Source organism: Protomyctophum parallelum (genome assembly GCF_964188405.1).
Source record: "Protomyctophum parallelum genome assembly, chromosome: 15".
NCBI classification, from domain to species: Eukaryota; Metazoa; Chordata; class Actinopteri; order Myctophiformes; family Myctophidae; genus Protomyctophum; species Protomyctophum parallelum.
Window position 1 is genome coordinate 40,662,982 of NC_139710.1, and position 13,761 is coordinate 40,676,742.

General features: G+C 43.3%; 1 protein-coding gene across 1 annotated transcript in view; it reads left to right on the forward strand.

The window, feature by feature from the left end:
- trpm3 (transient receptor potential cation channel, subfamily M, member 3) overlaps positions 1-13,761 on the forward strand; it is a gene marked incomplete at both ends in the record, with an annotated part of 354,059 nt that overhangs the window by 322,953 nt on the left and 17,345 nt on the right. The window contains 4 exon segments of the mRNA XM_083783495.1: positions 5,668-5,796; positions 7,534-7,785; positions 11,688-11,862; positions 13,240-13,323. Of these exon segments, the coding sequence (XP_083639621.1) occupies positions 5,668-5,796; positions 7,534-7,785; positions 11,688-11,862; positions 13,240-13,323 (640 nt within the window).

Here is a 13,761-nt window from a genome sequence, read left to right on the forward strand (position 1 = left end):
GATTCGCAACGGTGCACTGTGGTTTCAGTGCACGGCAGCGCTTCTAAATCTATGCACTTTAGCTGCACTCCCAGTGCACAGCTACGCAACAAATTAACTATTCGCCTCGCGATTTAAACTATTTGAACGGTCGGGTCTTTAACCGGCCGTGATCTCGCACTGTGCGCTTTAGCGCACGGCTGCGCTTTTAATCTGTGCGCTTTAATAGCGCAATCAATTCGCAACTGTGCACTGATTAAGTGCACGGCAACGATTTAAAACAGTTCGGTTTTCGGTGAGATTTGCCGGGATCCGAATTCCCAAGAATACAGCAGATATAGCTACGTTTAATGCGCACAATTGATTTATTTAATGCTTCAATAACTTCCTTATTTTACGAATCAAACATGCTTTTTATAGGGTTTTTATTAGTTCATTCTTAAACATAAAACACGTTATATCAACATTCACACGTTTGCTCAAACTTTCCCAATGCAGACTGACAAAAAGTACCCTGGATTCGTGTCTTAGCACGCCCTTAAAGTCTAATGCCTAACCTGCTCTCATCTGGAGAAGTGTGGTTATATTGAAACATATTCATAGTATCCCACTTTGTGTGGTTCCACATTTGTGTGGTGTTCCACTCACTAAATACTATGTGTGGTATGTGTGGTTTTAAATCTGCATATCAAAGTTTATTTAATAGGGAGACAAGAACACAATAACACACTCGGTTACAACCTAATTATCATATTACACATTAATACATCGTTATGGAATAATGCACATATCATATCATCATAATTACCGCTGGCCTCTGCTGGTTTCTTCTCACGGTGGTCTGGTGGTTGAATCTAACTCAACCCTGGTCCAAACAGTACACTTAAAGAAGTGGTTTGCCTTTGCAACCAATCAGAAGCAAGGACAGTATTTTTACTGCCTTGGTTCAACCAATGAAAAGCCACAGACTCTTTCGCCGGTGGACTGTGACATCAGTCCCTTGCAACAGCCCCATCACTTCCTGTCATGTGAGCTGTTGCTTATCTCTAGATCAAAATGTCTAGATTAACTGTAAGATCATTACATTCTTATATTATCTAGGCTTTACTAACCCAGTATAATATTGGTTACATTAGAACACATTTTATCAATGCAAGGAAGAATCTACCAGATTATATGACCTAACTGATTGAAACCCTTGTCACAATGTTTACAGTGGTAGGGTTTTTCTTCAGTGTGGATACGCAGGTGTGTCTTCAGGCTACTCTTGTCACAATCTCTACAGTGCAATCTTGGTTGGTTTGTGTCTTGTTTCTGTCTGTTTAGAGAGCTGTTGATCGTCTGACAGGCGGCTGAGGGGGCCTCCCTATACAGAGGTGGAGTCTAAAACTTTACATACCGGTATACATCAACATAATGCCACTTGGTAAACAATGGTCTCTCCTTGGTACAATAGAATGCTAAATTCCTATCACACCTAGCAGAGCTTCAAACAGGGTACTTGAGTGATTGCTCTCAGCTAGACAGCCGTCTTGACTAGACAATTGACTTACTTAACCTAGCATCAACTTATAGTGACCAAAATGTATTTCCTATAGTTGAGCATTTGACATAGCCTATATTATTATGAATATCATGAAATTTGGATACCACATCAGCACTACAGGGTTTCATTTTTAACTGACGTCAGCACACAGTCCAACTACTGCTGTGCATCTTACTCTTAATCATTGACAAAGTGACAAAGATAAAGGTTTGTTGTGTCCAAACTGCCCAGACACGGTGGTTCATGGTTGTTCTGCCGGCCGCTGTGACTGCTCTGCTGGGGTGCGGGGGGCAGACAGGGCGGCTGCCTCCACCTCCCATAGAGTAACCATGATTCTTTAAGTATCGTTTTCCTTTCAAAACCGAGGTGCAGAAGCCACCTGCACCCTCTCTGACTGACTGACTCACTGCCGTCGCAAGTCATCATGAAAATAAAATAATGTGACATGATGACTACTCTAAAATGAATGTATTGTAAAACAAAACATAATAGAATTCAGATTTGTTTCTCACAATTATTATAATTATTATTAAAATAAAAATAATCTTGAACTTTTTCTTTCTTTCTAAAAAAACAATTTCACCCGCGGCCACCGGTCGGTGCAATGCAACCCCTGCACCCCCCCAAGCTACGCCCATGTTGAACACTCTTTGTCAGTATATGTTTTCCAAAGCAATGGTGATTGGGTGAAACAATTAGAAATTAGAAAGCGACTCGGACTGACTAGCCTCGGAAAACCAGACATTTTATTTCCAGGGAGAGAAAAAGGTCTGGGGCAGAGTCCACTTCAATTCGGCTTACAGTAGCGCAAACGCCACTCACTCTCTGCTGATTTCTGATCGCCTGCACCATTGCTAAATTGAAGCACACACGTACACACACTCCTCTCTCTCTTTGTCGCTCTAATTAATTAATGTCATGCAGCTGCCATAGAAAGCATAGGTGATTTCCAGTCTACGGACTGACTGACTGACTGACTGACTGACTGACTGAATGAAGGTTGACTCTGCCAACCTGGGGGGGGGGGGGGGGGGGGGGGGGTCAGCGGACTGACCTCCTGCTTCCTGCTATGCATGAGGAGTCCAAGCTGCTTCTTTTCACCTGACAGGGGGGAGTTTCCTTCCCCGGCCGGACGTAGCGCATGGAAGGAACACGTTATTCCAACCAGTTCCTTTCCCCTCCATCAGGTGCCCCGGCTGGCCGGGGGAGATAGTTTAGAGACCAGGATTACTGCATGTTTTTTGTGAGGGTACCTACCCTAGGGGACACGGGGAGAACATGCAAACTCCACACAGAAAGGCCCTTTCGCCAACCCCGCCTCGGGTATGTTCACTGGTGGAGGAGAGAACGCGCCCACAGCGTCCCCAGCGGGAATCGAACCCAGGACCTTCTAGCTGTGAAGCGACAGCACTACCGACTGACTGTGCTACCGTGCCCCATTTGTAGTATTTCTTTTAAACATTTTTAAATAGTTCAACTAACCGATCTATCGACACATTGTGAGCTTGTACATTGGCTGTGACTAAAAAATAGTAAAAAATGGTAAAGAAGTTTAGGGATAAGAGGTAAGATAGGGCCCTCTGTGTTTTCTCGTAAATTAAGCAAAAAGTTAAAGTATTGAGATAATAGGTTTTTGCCTGGCAGCAACAATATGTTGTTGTTGTTAGTTTGTTCAATCAATTAGGCATAGTTTCACTCTTCTGACAGTATTTGAAATGCTGCTTCACTTTACTATCTCATTTACTATCTTATCTCTCTCTCTCTCTCTCTCTCTCTCTCTCTCTCTCTCTTCTCTCTCTCTCTCTCATCTCTCTCTCTCTCTCTCTCTCTCTCTCTCACACACACACAAGATAATTCATGACACCTCGCTCACGCTTGGCATGCAGGAGAGTGTAATCCACACAGTGGCGGTAACAGTGTTAACAGACTGTAATCCCGGCAGAGTGGCAGTAACAGGGCTGTGAATCAGCAGAGTGGCAGTAACAGTGCTGTGAATCAGCAGGCTTTGTGTAAACCTGTCAAGAGAAGAGAGAACATTGTGTGTCGGCCGACGTGTTAAAAGGATCCCTGGCTGATTAGACTCATAAACAGCGTTTGTGCCAAGTTAAGTTTGGTGAGAATTGGAGCGACGGCTTGCGGCCTGTATAGCTGCCGAGGGCCCCTGATATGGGCCTGGGGGGGTCCCTGATATGGGCCCGGTGGGTCCCTGATATGGCCGGGGGGGGCCCTGATATGGGCCCGGGGGGCCCCTGGTATGGGCCTGGTGGGTCCCTGATATGGCCGGGGGGCCCCTGATATGGGCCTGGGGGGGCCCCTGATATGGGCCCGGTGGGTCCCTGATATGGCCGGGGGGGCCCCTGATATGGGCCCGGTGGGTCCCTGATATGGCCGGGGGGGCCCTGATATGGCCGGGGGGGGGGCCCTGATATGGGCCTGGGGGGGCCCCTGATATAGGCCCGGGGGGCCCCTGATATGGGCCCGGGGGGCCCCTGATGTGCATGGCTGCCACATGGGGAGAAATACAGACATGGGGAAGACATACTGTACATTTTGCAGTCAGTGAGTTAATGGTGATCCCATGGGACCTCGGAGAACAAAAACTATAAGGGACGAAAAAGTGTGGCAGACTCTGATAATGGACGTTATATGAATTTGATATCCAATTTAAAAAAGGCTATTAAAATAGCCTGCATGGGGAGTTGCCCTATAATAATGGCTTTATGGATAAAGAGTGGCTAATGAAGTCATATTCTATACAGACTATGATGGAAGGCATGTAAGAAATTGTTCATCGACTGCCTTTTTTTCACTGACGAAAACTAAATAGAAACTATTGACTAAAACTATAAGACTAAATATATTGTCAATTTCGTCAAGCAATAAAAACTAGACTAAAATGTTAGGAAGGGACTATAGTGAACAAGAGATCCAGTACACTTGGTTGCATGCTGAAAATAGCTGATCTACAAGCTTGCAAGGGGACGTTCGGTAGGCCGATCAGAGCCAATGTAAACGTTTGTTTTCTCATGCCACTAAAGCTCTTTTGGATTGAATTGATAAGTCCCGGAAAAAGATGCGCTGTGATTGGCCAGTATAGTCACTTGAGTGGCAGCGACGCAGCGTGTCCTCCGCTGTAACGTGATACAGGTCGCTCCAATGAACTGCAGCGGCCCCTGAAGTTGGAACGATGCAAGTTGGGAACCTATATGCAATACCTGTTGTCATAGTCTGTCCCTTTTGTGCCCATACAATGGCGTATCTGTTTGTCTGAAGAGTGCAAACTCACTGTGAAAAATGGACTGGTTAACTACTTTAGCGCCATCTAGTGTTAGCATGCTCACACTGCCGAAATGCCGCCCGTCTGCTCCCACTCTACGGAGCTTGTTTCCCTTCCGGGTTAAACAGGAAGGTGGGGGCCTCTGTGAAGGAGTCAACACCACTCACATCAGCCCACAGCCTTTAGCTAGCACTACAACCAGCTACATTTTCGCAGCGATGCGGTACAAACTCACAAATGATTTACGATCGACGGGTGCGCGGTGGCCCACCATGGACAGCTCTCAAACCTTTGGAGATACGGCACTTTGAAAATCGGGTTATAATGGAGGCTCAACGGAGCTGGATTTAAAAATCGCATCACTGGTGGTGACGGAGCTCCATACTACCCGGAGCAATGCTAAAAGGTAAACAGACGTACGGCGTGTTCATATATGGAGTAAACGGTTGTCTACGAATATACACGTAATTAGCACCAGTAGGTACCATTAGCCTAGCTACGTTTATAAACGTAGATGGCACCGAAAAGGTTAAGTAATCAAATAGCAGGTGTGGGGGTTGCCATGGCAAGCAATTGGCTGGGGCAGAGGCTGGGAAAATTCTACAGGTGAGGGGACTTAGGCTCATTAGGCTCATTAGGTCCACTGGCACAGAGCCTTTTGTGGCGTTTCTGGACAACGGTGTATTATACCACCGACTCAAGGCTTGGGCACTGCACTCCGTGTGGTGGTGTGCAGGAAAGTGTGCGTCAAATTTGAAGTCGGTGAGGCGAACAGCTCTCGAGTTATACGTGAATTACAGACGTACATGGTAAATGGTGCATTTATATGTGGCGACTGAAGCGTTTGTTTGTCTGTGTCCACCAGATGGCGTACGTGGGCTACCTGATGCTGTTCAACTACATCGTGCTGGTGAAGATGGACCTGTGGCCGTCGTCTCAGGAGTGGATCGTCATCGCCTACATCTCCACCAACGCCATCGAGAAGATGAGAGAGGTGCAGCGCACGCACACACACACACACACACGAGAGGTGCAGCGCACGCATGCACACACACATGAGAGGTGCAGCGCACACACACACATGAGAGAGGTGCCGTGCACGCACGCACGCACAGTCGCACACACACACAAGCACTGGACGAAAACTATTACTTGCACTCTCTGCTTGCGCAAGTAATAAGTGTTTAATTAATTATATCTCTGTAGGATGTGGATATGTGTGTGCCGTGGGTTCAATTACTAATCATTTACTGATTATTTTATAAAAATATAAAACTGTTGTGAGACAAAGAACCTGAAAACCATTCCCCAGCTCCCCACATACATTTCTGTCTCTGGTACCCCCAATTTATATTGTAAAATCAATGTCAATTTACAGACCCATAAGGGTCCATTTGGTTCCAAACTATCATTTAGCTGGGGACCTCCTGGAACTCCCTCAAGGACCCCTGGGGGTCCCCGGACCCCACTTTGGGAACCATTGGAGTACAGTACAGTACAGTACAGTCTGTACCTGCTTTGTGTCTGCAGGCAGCCAGCCTGTTCCCCCTTCAACCTGTACCGTACCGTACCATACCGTACACAAGGACTTGTGGCGATAAAGAACTACTTGAGCCTGGTCTGTGCTCTAGACAGGAGAAGACAGAGAACTCTAAAGTATCTCTCAAAACGAGCTGGAAGGATGTCTTTCCGATGGGGATGGCTTATGGCTTATTGTGCAGCCATGGCTCGCTCTCTCTCTCTCTCTGTCTCTCTCTCTCTCTCTCTCTCTCTCTCTCTCTCTCTCTCTCTCTCTCTCTCTCTCTCTCTCTCTCTCTCTACTCGTCTCCATGCACCGTGGTGTGATTGTTGAGCTCATACTGCCCTCTTGTGGCCAGCACGGTGTAATGCAATGCACGTTTGATTATTTCTGTTGATTGATTGATTTAAATATTTATTAACAGTTTGCAGAATTACCTCGGAGGGAGGTCCTCCAACGCAACGCGACGCGGTGTGAGCTTGTAGATTGGCTATTTTCAGCATGCAACCAAGTGTAAAATGACTTATACTGGATCTCTTGTCCACTAGTCCCTTCCTAACATTTTAGTCTATTTTTTATTTGTTGACGAAATTGTCAGTATATTTAGTCATATAGTTTTATTTTTTCTCATTTGTGCTTTCTGCGCCAGCATCTTTCTTTAGTATGTCCACGTATAGGTCGGTGTGGGACGTCCTCTCCATCGATGCCCATGTGTTCCCACAGTACAAGCTTTTTGTCTTTTTTAGTCACTGACTGAACACAGACACTGACTGAAACAACACTGGAACAAACACTGACTGAAACAACACTGAAACACTGACTGAAACACTGACTGAAACAACACTGGAACGATCTACAGTCCACACTAAGTTTCAAAAGGATCCTCTTAGATGTACAGTCCAACACCTGCACATGTTTGGACATGTACTACGTAGCATATATGTTCATATTTATTATGTCGGTTCAGATCGTGTATATTGTGTATTTTGCCCTGCTATTAAAAAGTAGGACTTTGGTGACTGATTTATTCATAGGTACTTTAAGGTGTATTATGGATGTTGTATTTGCTGGTCCAAAATGTAACATTGACGATGTGGTATTGAAGTGCATAATTTTGTTTCTGCCTCTTGGCCAGTTCCCACTTGTAAAAGAGTCTCAATGTGTTTTTACTGGTTAAATAAAGGTTAAATAAATTCCCACCCCATCACCCAGATCCTGATGTCGGAGCCGGGCAAGCTGCTGCAGAAGGTGAAGGTGTGGCTCCAGGAGTACTGGAACATCACAGACCTCATGGCCATCCTCATCTTCAGCGTGGGCATGGTGCTGAGGCTGCAGGAGCCCCCGCTCATGAGCTATGGCCGCGTCATCTACTGCGTCAACATCATCTACTGGTACATCCGCCTGCTCGACATCTTCGGAGTCAACAAGTACCTGGGACCCTACGTCATGATGATCGGAAAGATGGTACGTTTTAGTATGAATATATCATAAATTATATAATAATACGTCATGATGATCGGAAAGATGGTACGTTTTAGTATGAATATATCATAAATTATATAATAATACGTCATGATGATCGGAAAGATGGTACGTTTTAGTATGAATATATCATAAATTATATAATAATACGTCATGATGATCGGAAAGATACGTTTTAGTATGAATATATCATAGAATATATGTGACCAGATTTGACTGAGAGCCCGCCATCGTGCGAATTCCAACTTTTCACCAGAAGAGAAAAACTTTTTTCTTTTTCCCCAAAATGAGTTAATAGCACAGGCAGACTCTTCACATAATAGAAGAGCATGTCTGAAATCGACATAAATGCTTTAGCTAGGTGTAATGTTAGAGACCACAGAAGTTAACCTTTCAAGCCTCTTTTCTAAACTCGCTGTTTCTCTGCAAGACATTACTCCTTAAGCCATATCTCCAAAACTGGTGGGTCAAACTGAACAACCAATATGTCAATTTGAAACTATGATTCCCTGCTTTCATATGACATGAAAAAAACGAAAATTCAAAGAAATCCAATGGCAGTCTCTCAGTCAAATTTGGTCACATATGATAATAATACGTCAACAAGTACCTGGGACCTTATACGTCATGATGGTGAGTTTAACAGGACAGTGGCCTTGTGGTTTGAGTGTCCGCCCTGAAACTGGGAGGTCTGGGTTCGATCCCCGGCCGCCGGCCGTGTCATACCAAAGACTGTAAAAACGGGCCCCAATGCCTCCCTGCTTGGCACTCAGCATCAATGGGTTGGATTGGGGGGTCAGTCCCTGCTTGGCACTCTGCATCAGTGGGTTGGATTGGGGGGTCAGTCCCTGCTTGGCACTCTGCATCAGTGGGTTGGATTGGGGGGTCAGTCCCTGCTTGGCACTCAGCATCAGTGGGTTGGATTGGGGGGTCAGTCCCTGCTTGGCACTCAGCATCAGTGGGTTGGATTGGGGGGTCAAATCAACTAATCAAAATAATGATTCCCGAGCGGAGAACAAATTTCACTGCGGTAACGTGTGTGACAAATCGTACGACTTTTTTTTCTTTAGATGTAGTTTGTGTTTCTTTGTCTCTCCAGATGATAATGCATGATGTACTTTGTGTTTTCCAGATGATAGACATGGTGTACTTTGTGTTTTCCAGATGATATACATGATGTACTTTGTGTTTTCCAGATGATAGACATGGTGTACTTTGTGTTTTCCAGATGATAGACATGGTGTACTTTGTGTTTTCCAGATGATAGACATGGTGTACTTTGTGTTTTCCAGATGATATACATGATGTACTTTGTGTTTTCCAGATGATAGACATGGTGTACTTTGTGTTTTCCAGATGATAGACATGGTGTACTTTGTGTTTTCCAGATGATATACATGGTGTACTTTGTGTTTTCCAGATGATATACATGATGTACTTTGTGTTTTCCAGATGATAGACATGGTGTACTTTGTGTTTTCCAGATGATAGACATGGTGTACTATGTGTTTTCCAGATGATAGACATGATGTACTTTGTGTTTTCCAGATGATAGACATGGTGTACTTTGTGTTTTCCAGATGATAGACATGATGTACTTTGTGTTTTCCAGATTATAGACATGATGTACTTTGTGTTTTCCAGATTATAGACATGATGTACTTTGTGTTTTCCAGATTATAGACATGATGTACTTTGTGTTTTCCAGATGATATACATGATGTACTTTGTGTTTTCCAGATTATAGACATGATGTACTTTGTGTTTTCCAGATGATAGACATGGTGTACTTTGTGTTTTCCAGATTATAGACATGATGTACTTTGTGTTTTCCAGATGATAGACATGGTGTACTTTGTGTTTTCCAGATGATAGACATGGTGTACTTTGTGTTTTCCAGATGATAGACATGGTGTACTTTGTGTTTTCCAGATGATAGACATGGTGTACTTTGTGTTTTCCAGATGATAGACATGGTGTACTTTGTGTTTTCCAGATGATAGACATGGTGTACTTTGTGTTTTCCAGATGATAGACATGGTGTACTTTGTGTTTTCCAGATGATAGACATGATGTACTTTGTGTTTTCCAGATGATAGACATGGTGTACTTTGTGTTTTCCAGATGATATACATGGTGTACTTTGTGTTTTCCAGATGATATACATGGTGTACTTTGTGTTTTCCAGATGATAGACATGGTGTACTTTGTGTTTTCCAGATGATATACATGATGTACTTTGTGTTTTCCAGATGATAGACATGGTGTACTTTGTGTTTTCCAGATGATATGCATGATGTACTTTGTGTTTTCCAGATGATAGACATGATGTACTTTGTGTTTTCCAGATGATATACATGGTGTACTTTGTGTTTTCCAGATGATATACATGATGTACTTTGTGTTTTCCAGATGATAGACATGGTGTACTTTGTGTTTTCCAGATGATATACATGGTGTACTTTGTGTTTTCCAGATGATATACATGATGTACTTTGTGTTTTCCAGATTATAGACATGATGTACTTTGTGTTTTCCAGATGATAGACATGGTGTACTTTGTGTTTTCCAGATGATAGACATGATGTACTTTGTGTTTTCCAGATGATAGACATGGTGTACTTTGTGTTTTCCAGATGATAGACATGGTGTACTTTGTGTTTTCCAGATGATAGACATGGTGTACTTTGTGTTTTCCAGATGATATACATGATGTACTTTGTGTTTTCCAGATGATAGACATGATGTACTTTGTGTTTTCCAGATGATAGACATGATGTACTTTGTGTTTTCCAGATGATAGACATGGTGTACTTTGTGTTTTCCAGATGATAGACATGGTGTACTTTGTGTTTTCCAGATGATATACATGATGTACTTTGTGTTTTCCAGATGATAGACATGGTGTACTTTGTGTTTTCCAGATGATATACATGGTGTACTTTGTGTTTTCCAGATGATATACATGGTGTACTTTGTGTTTTCCAGATGATAGACATGGTGTACTTTGTGTTTTCCAGATGATATGCATGATGTACTTTGTGTTTTCCAGATGATAGACATGATGTACTTTGTGTTTTCCAGATGATATACATGGTGTACTTTGTGTTTTCCAGATGATATACATGATGTACTTTGTGTTTTCCAGATGATAGACATGGTGTACTTTGTGTTTTCCAGATGATAGACATGGTGTACTTTGTGTTTTCCAGATGATAGACATGATGTACTTTGTGTTTTCCAGATGATAGACATGGTGTACTTTGTGTTTTCCAGATGATAGACATGGTGTACTTTGTGTTTTCCAGATTATAGACATGATGTACTTTGTGTTTTCCAGATTATAGACATGATGTACTTTGTGTTTTCCAGATGATATACATGATGTACTTTGTGTTTTCCAGATTATAGACATGATGTACTTTGTGTTTTCCAGATGATAGACATGGTGTACTTTGTGTTTTCCAGATTATAGACATGATGTACTTTGTGTTTTCCAGATTATAGACATGATGTACTTTGTGTTTTCCAGATGATAGACATGGTGTACTTTGTGTTTTCCAGATGATATACATGGTGTACTTTGTGTTTTCCAGATGATAGACATGGTGTACTTTGTGTTTTCCAGATGATAGACATGGTGTACTTTGTGTTTTCCAGATGATAGACATGGTGTACTTTGTGTTTTCCAGATGATAGACATGGTGTACTTTGTGTTTTCCAGATGATAGACATGATGTACTTTGTGTTTTCCAGATGATAGACATGATGTACTTTGTGTTTTCCAGATGATAGACATGATGTACTTTGTGTTTTCCAGATGATAGACATGGTGTACTTTGTGTTTTCCAGATGATAGACATGGTGTACTTTGTGTTTTCCAGATGATAGACATGATGTACTTTGTGATCATCATGCTCGTGGTGCTGATGAGTTTCGGGGTGGCGCGGCAGGCCATCCTGAACCCCAATGAGGACCCGTCCTGGATGCTGGCCAGGAACATCTTCTTCATGCCTTACTGGATGATCTACGGCGAGGTGTTCGCCGACCAGATCGACCGTAAGTTTCCCCGGCCGGGCCGGCGCCGTTCGCTCACAGAGCCTGATCCGTTCGCTCACAGAGCCTGATCCGTTCTCTACACTACAGAACTACCAAACTATTCCTAATAGGGATGCAAGATTTAAAGGTTTCATGACATTCATTTTCATATATTTTTTGTAATTCTTTTAGGTTTTATGACCTCAATTACACCCCCAAAAAAACCTTAACTTTGAACATTCAGTGGACTTTCTGTGGTCTGGAGTTTTCTCTGGGGTTTGGAAGCCTTTTGAGCTGCAATGAAAACAGGCAAAACAGTGGAAACAGTGACATCTGCTGGCAAATCCAATTGACATATTTGGGATTTGCAGGCTGTGACATCACAAACAGCAGGAATATCAGAGCACTTGTTTGAGCCAGAAAACCCCAGACCACAGAAAGAAGAAAACCTACAAAAAGTAAGAAGAATTACAAAACCTTTTTATGTCACAATCCCTTTAATAAACTATTCCTAATCGGGATGCACGATTTAATCGGTCATCATATCGGCATCGGCAATAACCCATTTTGGGCGGGAACCCCTTTTGGTGTTTTCAGCATTCTGTTCTACTTCAGCTATTGGAAAATAGCTACAAGCTTGTAGCGTGCCACAGAGTGGCACACTATGAGCTTGTAGGTCTGCTATTTTTGAAAAGTCGTGAAAATGTGGCGCAAATCTTTGAATATATATTTCAGAGCGAACATTTTTAACTAAAATATTAGCTTCTGGGGGGTCCCTGGAACTCCATATTTTGAGATGGGGATCCGCTGCCCAATAGAGATAATTCTGGGGGTCCTTGACATGAAAAAGGTTGAGCACCACTGACGTAGAAATATGGGTTTTTCAGAAAAATGAGAAAACGATATTGTTACTGCTACTGAATTAGTTACATTTTCGCTAGAAACAGACTGTATCATAATGACTGACTGTCGTTTTAATGTGTTTTTTTGTAGCTGTTTGTAGCTATACCTTAACCTTAAATTATTACAACCCCTTTAAACATTGATACTGTTTCTAACACTGTATAGAATACATTTTTCTTTGAATCAATAAATCAAACATCTTTGTGAGGATCTTTGTGTGTGAGGGGGAAAGACTGTTGTTGCTCTGTTGTTGACCTGTATACACGGCTGTTTATAAAAAATATGGTGTGTTTGAGTGTGTGTCTGTCTGCGTGCGTGCGTGCGTGCGTGCGTGCGTGCGTGCGTGCTTGCGTGCGTGCGTGCGTGCGTGCGTGCATGCGTGCTTGCGTGCGTGCGTGCGTGCGTGCGTTGTGGTATGTATGTAGCGAATGCAAGGAGAAGTGGCCCAAAGACGAGAGATCTGAAATAATGCTTTCGTTCTTTTGTTTGTTTCAGATATGCGTAATAGGAAGTTGAAAAGCGCGAAAGTCTGGGTGGTCGAAAATTACTTCCGAACTCACGGCAGCTGGCGTAGTAACGGCCGGTCCCACATATTCCTGCACCCCCAGTCCCAGTGCAGTCAGAGCGCCAGTAAATCCACTAGAGCTATATCAGAGTTTAAATTTAACCGTATTTACCTGTCCCATATGCACCTCCGTACCGTACCTCCCTCCCAACCCACCCGTCATTCCAGCCTTTGACATGCCATGTTTCACTCTTTACCCACTGCAGTGGCCACTAAACACAAAGATGTGCATGCAGCCCAGACAGGCCGAAGTTGCCCCTCACAGGATTATATTTTCTTGGTTCAGACAGTAAAAAAAAATAAAGAATCATGTTTAATATTAAAAAAGAGAGGCGACGCAGTCGGTAGCGCTGTCACCTCACAGCTGGAAGGTCCCGGGTTTGATTCCCGCCGGGGACGCTGGGGGGGGGGGGGGTGTTCTCTCCTCCGTGTCAAGGAACTGGTTGGAATAA